This window comes from Lathamus discolor, chromosome 1 (assembly GCF_037157495.1).
Source record: "Lathamus discolor isolate bLatDis1 chromosome 1, bLatDis1.hap1, whole genome shotgun sequence".
Classification (NCBI taxonomy): Eukaryota; Metazoa; Chordata; class Aves; order Psittaciformes; family Psittacidae; genus Lathamus; species Lathamus discolor.
Window position 1 is genome coordinate 69,210,772 of NC_088884.1, and position 9,630 is coordinate 69,220,401.

A 9,630-nucleotide genomic window follows, 5' to 3' on the forward strand; every position below is an offset into this window, starting at 1 on the left:
GCGGCGGGGCCCCGCCGCTGGTGTTGTCGCTGCCGGTACCGTCCGTCCCCGCCGGCTCCCTCGGGCTGCCCGCCCGCCCGCCCGCCGGTCCCTCCGTCCATCCCCGCCCGCTCCGTTTTCTCGCTGTCCGCGGGCTCGGGCCCCCCACGCCGCTGCCACCCTGAAGTTTCTGGCGGTGCTGCTGGCGGCGGGCATGCTGGCTTTCCTGGGGGCCATCATCTGCATCATCGCCAGCGTCCACCCGGCCGGCACCGCCGCTCCCGCAGCCGCCGCCGCCGCCGACAATGACTCGGCCGCCGCCGCTCTCCTGCCCGCTGCCGACAAGGGGCTGGGAGCCCTGCACGGCCCCGCCGAGGCTCTGGCCAGCGCCGGGCCTCGCCTCCCCGGGGGGCCGCCGCCGCCGCCTCTCTTCAGCCGCTTCGTCTGCACGCCGCTGAGCGCCGAGTGCCCGGCCACGGGCCCCGGCACCGGCCCCGGCCCCGAGGAGCTGCTGGCGCTGCGGAGCGCGGCGGCCCAGCTGCGCCGCACGGCGCTGGAGCAGAAGGAGCGGATCCGCATGGACCAGGAGACCATCCGGGAGCTCACCGGGAAGCTCAGCCGCTGCGAGGGCGGCCTGCGAGCCCCCCCCGCCGGCGCCGCCGCCGCCGTTCCACCCGCCGCCGGGCTCCGCGCCGCCCCGCGCCCCGGCACCATGGGCCACCCCCCCGCTGAGCCGCCCGCCGTACGGGAGCTGGAGGAGGCCGTCCGAGCCCTGCAGGACCGCATCGACCGGATAGAGGTGCGAGGGGCGGCCGCGGGGGGATGCCCCAGGGGGAAGGTGCTCCCGTGGGTCGGGAGTGGGGGGATGCTCCCTCACAGGCTGCTCCCCGCGCCCGCAGCCACACACCTCCCAGACCAGCTTGTCCCCCTCCTGAGGCTTCAGGAAGGTTGTCCTTGCTCCGCTCGTACCCAAGGTCCCTGTCCGACCCCTTGCCCTCAGCCTCACTCTCCACCCTCCATGCAGGGTGGTCCTAGGGCTGCCCCACTTCCCCCCTAATCTGCACCCACGTAGGGTACCTCTCCGGCCCTGTAGCACCTCCCGAGGCCTCCACTGGAGCAGGTTGTCAGCTTGGGAACAGATCCTGTTCTTTAGCAGAAAGGTAAATCCCATCTGATGCCATAGCAGTTACGAATGGGACTTCTCCCAAAGTAAAGGGCGATGCCACGCACTGTGAGCCTGGCACCCCTTCCTCGCATGGCTCATAGGAGCTGCAGAGAGAAGGGGGCAGCTGGAGCACACTGTCGGGCTGTTGGCACTTGGGATGCACTCCTGGTCCCTATTCTGTAGCAGTATGTGGCCAGCGGGCTCACCCCTGACCCGGCAGCATCAAAGGTGATGGGGCCCATCACAGAGTGCCAGTGTGTGTCAACTTATTTGGGCTAATGCGGGCTCAGCAGCCACATGGACCTTGGCGGATATGACCAAGGGCGGTAGTTTGGGCATGGGAGAGCTGCTGGGGGGACTTGTCTGGTTTCCCTGGGGGGCTCGCTCCAAATGCCCCATCTTTTCTGGGGGCTGTGTTGGCCCCTGAGGTCTGCCAGGAGCTGGAGCCACCTATGAGGGGTCAATCTCTTTATCTGCCCATTTGTCTCCCTGTTGCCCTCTCCACACTTCCCTGGAGCGCAGAGCTGGGAGGGGGGGTCAGGCAGCACCCCATGGGGTCCCTCTTTGCCCTCCTGCTCCCTTTCACAGGCACAGTAGCAGTGGGCCATAGGTGGAAAATTCAGACCCACTGAGGTTACAGGCTGAGAAATAAGACTGGGAGAGAAGGTGCTGCAATGGATGGGGATATGAATGGGGATAGAAAGACAGTGAAAGGCAAGTAAACACATGCACATGGGAGGGGAAAAAGCTGGAGACTGAAGGAAGCACCTGTGGGTAATGCTCACACATGCATGAAGACAAACACAGAGGCATGCCAGGCACGTGTGGGGAGATGGGGACATGCAGCCTGGCTTATCATAATGCCAAGCAGGCAAAGGGAGAGACAGAACCACGCAGAAGAACCCTGCAGCCCCAAACAAACAGATTCCCACAAGCACGGTAACAGACCCAGGCTAAGAAACGCACGTGCAGATGGCAGGCATGCTGATTCAGAAATAAAAGGAGGGGAAATGAAGCCCTGCACACACATACCGGCTGCCCTGGCCCCTCTCCTGGGGTTTCTGGTGATTGTGGGAGGTTTGGGGTGATGGAGGGTGAAGCTCACAAGGGCTGGAGCAGACTCTCTCATACACCCAGGGAGCAGGAAGCGATGCCGGGTCAAGGCTCACACGCGCTCACCGATGAGGAAGCCAAGCAGCATGCTGCTGACAGCATCCCTGCCACAGTGCTGGGGACCCGAGGATGCCCAGGCTGCTCTGCAGGGATATGCAGTGCCCTGTGGCCCGGCCAGGCCTGCAGGCTGAGGAAATAGGGTGGCATGTCATGGGTGGGATGGACTTTGCCCTGGCTCCATCCTGCCGTGACACTGGAGCTGCTCAGGCTGGTGACGGCTGAGCCCTGGGGTCACACCTCAGCCGTGCAGGGATGGTTGCCTGTGGCCTCCTGCCCTGGCTTTGTCCCTCCCCAAATAGGAGCAGACACCTAAACCTTGGTGGTGGGGTACCTGCGCCTCTCCATCCCGCATGGCTCCGTCTGTCAGCCCCAGGAGCCTTCCTGAGGTATTCTGTGGCATGTGGGGTGCCCCCAGCAGCTCCCCTGAAGAGCAATGGTGATCACCCCATAAGGTGACCTGGATGGGGATGGTCCCAGGGTGGCTGCCAGCATGCCAGAGGCTCTATGAGACCCAGCAGGAGGGGAGAAGAGTAAGTGCTGTCAAAGCCCGGGGTGGCTTAGTCTCAGGAGAGGGATGACACGAAATGCCGTGGGCCCCCTGGGAATGCTGCATCCCTGGGCATCTCGCAGCGGGTTTGCCAGCAGGGATTACCCCTGGAGGCTCTGGAGCTGGGGTAGCAGGGAGTGGCCTGGATCTGGATTAGATCTGGATTAGATCGCTGGTCTAATCCAGGCACTCCCAGCCGTGGCCGTAAGGCATAACAAGATTTATTGATGTGCTGAAAAACCTATTAAGTCATTTGAGCCTTAATTTCGGCGGCACAGCGGCAGGGCTTCCCGGGACAGATGCAGGGAGAGCCCTCACGGGCTCGCTCTTTGCCCCCTGCCGCTTTGGTGAGGACAAGCGAGTGCTGGCGCAGCGTTCACATGGGGACATCTTCCCTCACCTCCTCCTAACCCTTCCCGAGGCATCACTCCTCTTTTCCTTGTGTGCAAGAGCCCGGCTGGGCTTTTTCCTCCTGGTTTTAAGGGGTCTCCTGCTGCTCTCTGCACATGCTCGCATTCACTCATTCAGGTGCATCTTGACACAGAGAGAGGTGGCCCCAGATGATCCTTTTCCATGCTTTTAATTACCATTGCCAACAGAAACAGAGCAGTTTTGGAGTGGAGAGGGAATTGCCTTGGCTGCCTGGGCTGTGCAGGGGTCCAGATGCCCCCTTCCTCCCTGTCATCCCATTACTTGTAAGAGAGCGGAGTGGGAGCTGGACAGCCTGGTGGTGTCTGTAGGAAGCCTGGCCCTGGCAGAACTGTAACGGCTTCTTTGCTCCTCAGCTGGTGTGTGGCTGTGCCGTTGTGGCTGGTGAGCTCGGTATGTTCATCTCCGGCAGAGCAGGGATGGGGAACCCCAAACTCAGAGTCCTGAATGAGATCTGAAGAGGATGGGATCAGCGGTGAGCTCTTCTCTTATGAGGAGAAGGAGGGAAAGGCCAATGCATCCCTGCTCATTCCCTACTGTGGGTGGTCCCTCCTGGAGTTTTATGACCCTCAAGCTCCTGCCTGTGTCTGAAAGGGTCCAAAAAGGTGCCGGGGTCTGAAAACTCCCTGTGCAGCAATGTGCCGTCCTGCAGCAGCGGGCATGGAGGACCTGTGAGCAGGCAGGGAGGATCTGTGAGCCTGGGGAAGGGACGAGGGCTGCTATGTGTGAGTGCCCAGCTCAGCATCCTGATTCCTGGGGTGTGCCGGGACATCATCCCGCAGGCATCGTCCTGGGGTCCTGCCCTGTCCCGGAGGCTAAGGTGGGATCGTGCATGCCACGGCCGAGGGGGAGCAGCGGGTCCCAGATTTGCCGGTGCATTAGTAAATGAGGCTCTGATCTCCTTACATAAATCAAAGTGCATTTGCTGCCCGAGGGCTACAGCCCGAGCGAGCGAGCCCCCTGCCCCCCCCTCCTCCTTGCCACCCCCCCGGCAGCCGCTGACATTTAATGTGATTAATATTACCTGGCATCTTTCAATCTCTTTTGCCGTCTCCGGTGGCCAAAAACCGTCCCCCGCACCCGCTGCCCACTCCCCTGCTGCCTGCGCCGCGGCAGATGGGAGCCGGGCGCCTGCCGAACAGCCGGGGAGAAGGCGCTTCCCCCCATTCCCCTCCACAAAGGTCACTGCGAGATAATAGCTGCACATCGAGCATTAGTAATGCTGCAAATGATTTGATCCGGGAGAAGGATGCTCGAGCAGCAGCTCCGGGATGCGGAGGACGGGTAGGGTATGCAGCCCGGCACCAGGACAGGCACTCAGCACATCCCGGCTGTGGGGAGACCTGGTCTCCTGTCTGGAGGGATGAGGATGGCATCCGTTGGGATGATGGGGTGGCTCCCAAACTCTGCCAGATGAGGGTACCAGCTGTATCCCTTGCCAAGAGGAACATGAGGTCAGCAATGGTTTAGCCAGCCACTTGTGTCTGGTTGTTGGTGCCCTGGCTGCCAGGCTGGAGAGGCCGGGAACAGCTGGAGAAGAGGGATGGAGAGACAAAACTTGGAAAGGGGGAAAGAATTGAATAAAAGGGGAAAGACAGCATGTGTGTGTGTGGAGGGGAGCATCAGGACGAGATGCTCCAAAGGCAGAGAACCAAAAAAGCCATAGGGAGAAAAGTTATAGAGGGAAGAAAATAGCAGCGGGGAGAAAAGAAGAAGGAAGGGAGGGAGAAGAAAGCGCTCCGTCATTACTGAATAATGTAGGGCAGGCTATCGGGGGCTAGCGAGCGCGACAAAAGCTCCCAGCCTTTTCTTTTTTCGTCATTAACAGATGGAGCCGTGCAGGAAAGCAGAGACGTAGGCTCCAAACCCGCAGCTCGAGCAATCAAAGCGTGCGGCAGACGGGAGCGTGCCAGCCCCCGCCGCAGCCAGGCGGCCCAAAGGGATGAGAGATGCTCCTGGAGCCTGCAGGATGGGGACATAGAGGCAAAGGCGAACCTCATCCCTACCACCACCACCGGCACTGCTTGGTTACGAGCACATACAGCTCTGGGTGGGAATTACCCCTGTTGGGAGGATGAGAATTGACCTTTCCGCTCACCTTTCCATCCCTCCTGACATCCCTACCCTGCCTTTCAGCCCGCTGCAACAGCGGGTATCCAAGAATACCTGCGTCCCGCTATCCCCCCCAAAAAAAGAGAGGACTAAAGCCCCTTCCCTGTCAGCTAACCCCTCCCTCTCTTACAGAGACTGAAGGCAGGAAGCCCTTTGCTGGGTGTTTTTCCCTCCCCTTTGCGAGAGCATCCCCAGTGCTGCGGGAGCAAGCCGGCATGAGGACTAGCGTTTGGTCAGGGCTGGCCGATGTCCCCTGCACAACCTCTCTGTTCTTGCTGGGCTTTGGTTCTCCACATCGGTTTTCCTCACAAAACCTGTGGGTTTGCCCTGGCTGGAGACTCTTCCAGCCCCAGAGCATCGCAGCCTCCCTCTTATTTGTGTATTGTTGCCTGGCACGTGGCTATTCGTGCTCACATCAACGCCATCTCCTCACTTCCTCTCTCCCTGCTCCCTGCTGTTTCCATCCTCCAAGGTTGCCCAGCCAAACCCAGCTTTCCTCTGCCCTTCCCCTCCCCTCTGTTGTTCATGATGGATAGCAAAGACTGGGGGTGACATTGGCAGGCATCCCCCCATTCATCTTTGTGTGCATGGTCACCAAGTCCTGTCCATCCTGGTAAAGCAGGGTATAGGGAAGAAAAAGCTGGAAGCCTCAACCACTGAGTTGCTGACCTCCTCCAGGCCAGCTCTGGGGCCACTGGGGTCTGTCCAGATCAGCAGAGATGGCATCACCCCATGTCCCACCAGCCATACTGAAGCAGCTATTCAGGCCCCTCTTGGTGCTGGAGTGGTTGTGGTAACAACTCCAACACTTAAGGAGAGATCTGACAGCATGGAAAAGATGGTCACCATCTTTCCAAGACCATGGCAAAGAGACTAACACCCGGAGGACATGGGGAAGGGAGAGGGTTCCTACTTACAGAGAAACCCCAGAGGCATGGCAAAGGGCCATCTTCTCCCTTCCAGCCTGGTTTTCTTCCAGCTGGGTTGGGGTCTCCTGGTGGGGTGGGATCTGGGATCTTTGCAGGGTGCAGCAGCAGCTGGGAGCATCTTTGCCAGATGAAGAGGTTTGGATCAGCCAAGGGGTTTGGTCTGGGTTTTAACTTGGGGACAGGATGATCTTCATGTCCCCAGGTCATGTCCCGAGGACCAGAGACATGATAACCTGGCCACTGACTCCACTTCTCTGTGGCATCCCGATGGCCTGGGAGCGGCTGGCTTGTGGAGAGCTACCTGCCCGACACGGCACGGCTGAGCTGGGATAAAAGGATTACAGTCCCGTTATGTGAGGTTAACACACTGGCCTTGGTGAAGCAGCCTGACGAGCAGCAGAAGGGAGGTCTGAGCTCTTTCCTGCCTTGTTCCCTCCTCATGGGAGGCTGCCTGCAGGAGCAGAGCCAAGGGATGACCCAAGTGCCCATGTAGCCCATCCTTACTCTGGCTCTGAAGACATTAATGCCTGGCAGAAAGCCATTAAGAGCAGCCAAACTTCATTTTGCAGTAATTAACTTAAATGGGGGCTCTGAGAGGGGAGGTGCAACACCAGCTGGAGAAGACCCTGGTATAGATGTGGGGTTGTGGTCCCAGTGCTCCCTGCAGTGGTGCAGGCTGGGCACATCCTTATTTAACCCCTTACAGTGACAGCATTCTGAGTTTTCTCTCTTCTCCCTCCTTTCCTCCTGGTTGTGGTGGCTGCCAAGTGCAGCAGGAGCTGCCAGCCCGCACCAACGGCTCAGCACCCACTGCCCCGGCGCTCGCCCGCGATGCCCTGCACACCAAGATGGAGCAGCTGGAGGAGCAGCTCCTCTCCAAGATCCTGACCCTGCAGAAGGAGCGCCAGGCCGCCAACACTGACCGCAACCAGCACCAGCACGACATCGAGAAGGAGCTGAGCTCCCTCCAGAACAGGGTGACGGAGCTGGAGCATGGTGAGTCCTGCCTGGCAGGGATGCAGGTAGTGCAGAGAGGTCCCTACCCCAATGTGCATCCCCACAACAGCCCCAGGATGGGGCCACCCTCATCCCAGCGATGAGTGCTGCTGACCCTCCTCTCTCCCTCCTCATCCGTGAACCATAGGACCACAGGGCTACAGCCCTCCTGATGCCTTCAAGGTGACCATACCAGTGCAGAACAACTACATGTATGCCCGCATGAAGAAGAGCCTGCCGGAGCTCTATGCCTTCACCATCTGCATGTGGCTGAAGTCCAAAGCCCTGGGGGGGCTCGGCACCCCTTTCTCCTACTCCGTCCCAAGCCAGCCCAATGAGATTGTGCTGCTGGAGTGGGGCAGCAACCCCCTGGAGCTGCTCATCAATGACAAGGTCAGCCCAGCCCCAGAGGGGTGGGAGGAAAGCCCCTGCCCTCATTTCTCCTCCTTCAGCCCCCCTGGGAAATGATGCTCATGGGGGTGCTGGTGTGGGGGAGCTGGGAGGAAGGGGCCTGGAATGGAGGGGGAGACAGAACAATGGGGAGGATGGCTCACTGGGGTGCGTTCTGAGGGGGAGAAGCAGTACATTGGGGTGTCTGTAGAATTTGGGGTGCTGTCACCATGGGGGTGCACCACCTGGACACCAGGGTCCCCCGGTAGTCCCACCGAGCACTGGGCTCCTGCTCTTCTCTCAAAGGTTGCCCAGCTGCCCCTGAGCCTGAAGGACAAGGCCTGGCACCACGTCTGTGTGGCGTGGACCACCCGGGACGGCAAGTGGTCAGCGTACCAGGATGGCGAGCAGCGGGGCGCTGGCGAGAACCTGGCCTCCTGGCATGCCATCAAGCCTCAGGGCGTCATCATCCTGGGCCAGGAGCAGGTATGTGCCACCCCAACACCGAGACCTGCCGGTTCACGTTGCTTTGGTGTGAAGCTGGCCGGGGGGCAGCCCCCACATGGGGAGAGGGCAGGGGTTGGCATGGGCAGGAGCACTCAGGATGGCACATTGGCGGCTTGGGCAAGGAGCTCTCCTGCCTGCTCAGCTGACTCCTGAGCTGCCTGCATAAGTGCACTGTCTTCTCTTCCCTCTGTCCTCTGTTTGCCCCTCACCTTGTCTTCTTCCATCTCCTTCGTGCATCCATCCGCTTCCCTCATTGCCATTGGGCATCTCGCTCTGTTTCTCCCCGAACTTCTCCCTCTCCCCCTTGCACTGTCTGCCCATTGGATGTGTTTCCCTTCTCCTGTCCCACCACCTCTCCTGCTCTTCCCCAGGACACGCTGGGCGGACGCTTCGACGCCACGCAGGCCTTCGTGGGGGAGCTGGCGCAGTTCAGCGTGTGGGACCACATGCTGGCACCGGCGGAGATCCTGGCCTTGGCCAACTGCACCTCCCGCCTCCAGGGCAACGTGATCCAGTGGGATGACCAGGCAGTGGAGGTCTTCGGGGGTGCCAGCAAGGGCAGCTTTGCTGCCTGCGAGGAAGGGAGGAAGGCATGAGCGGTCCCTCGCCCCCTCCCCAGTGCCAAGGAGCCCTGTGGCAGCCCCAGTGCAGGGAGCCCCTTTCTCCCCTTCCAGACCACCGAGTCCCCCGTGCTGGCATCCTGGGAGGGAGAGGGGCTCCTGGCAGCCTCCCTCTTGACCCCACACTGATGGTGTGGCTTGTCCCCCCTCCTAGCACGCCTGCCCCTGGGTCTCGCCTTGCCCCGCTTCTGTTTTGGGAGGACCTCGCCATACCCACAAATATCTCTGGTATGGTGAGGGTCCCCACCTTGTCAGCCCCCGCAGAAGGGAGGAGGAAGGAGACTTCCATCCACCCAGAGCATAGTCCGGCCTCAGTGGGCACCCCGCCGAGCACATCCCCTTTCCTTATTTGTTTATAGCGCTGCATTCTTGTTACTGTGAGCCTGTACTCTGAATGAGCCCAAAGGCTTGGCTGCGAGGATCTTCCCCTCCAGCCCCATCCCTCTTCTCCTGCTGCCCTGGTTTGTCAAGCGTGGCCCTGGGGAGGATGAGGGAGGATGGTGGAGGATTGGCAGGGCAACGCTCCCCAGTACATGAGGAGTACTCTTGCCTCTTCTGCCTGCTCAAGCAAGGTTGTCTGAGGGGCATCAGGCTTCTGAGGCAGGCAGAAGCAGAATGGCCAACCCCCACAAGGTGGGGGATCAGTTGGCCACTGAGGGAATGGGGGAAAGGGGCAAAGCATCTTCCCCAGCCCTGGCCAAGGGGAAAGGAGTGCAGCAACTGCCACCGAAGGGAGCAGAAACAAGAAGAAAAGGTGATGGAGGATGGTGGTGGCTGGGGGAG

At 60.5% G+C, this 9,630-nt stretch overlaps 1 protein-coding gene across 1 annotated transcript; it reads left to right on the forward strand.

The window, feature by feature from the left end:
- Nucleotides 1-9,165, forward strand: NPTXR (neuronal pentraxin receptor). Its single transcript, XM_065678077.1, has 5 exons — nucleotides 1-778; nucleotides 7,108-7,330; nucleotides 7,479-7,723; nucleotides 8,027-8,206; nucleotides 8,599-9,165. Exons 1-5 carry the CDS (start codon nucleotides 194-196, stop codon nucleotides 8,821-8,823), a joined length of 1,458 nt encoding a protein of 485 aa, XP_065534149.1. The 5' UTR covers nucleotides 1-193; the 3' UTR covers nucleotides 8,824-9,165.
- Nucleotides 9,166-9,630: the final 465 nt, after the last annotated feature.

Excerpts from the sequence above, each read along its gene's own strand:
- NPTXR (XM_065678077.1), top strand. The coding sequence starts at position 194 with ATGCTGGCTTTCCTGGGGGCCATCATCTGCATCATCGCCAGCGTCCAC. Across the intron at positions 779-7,107 it reads ACCGCATCGACCGGATAGAG|CAGGAGCTGCCAGCCCGCAC; the intron begins GTGCGAGGGGCG and ends TGCCAAGTGCAG. Across the intron at positions 7,331-7,478 it reads GGTGACGGAGCTGGAGCATG|GACCACAGGGCTACAGCCCT; the intron begins GTGAGTCCTGCC and ends CGTGAACCATAG.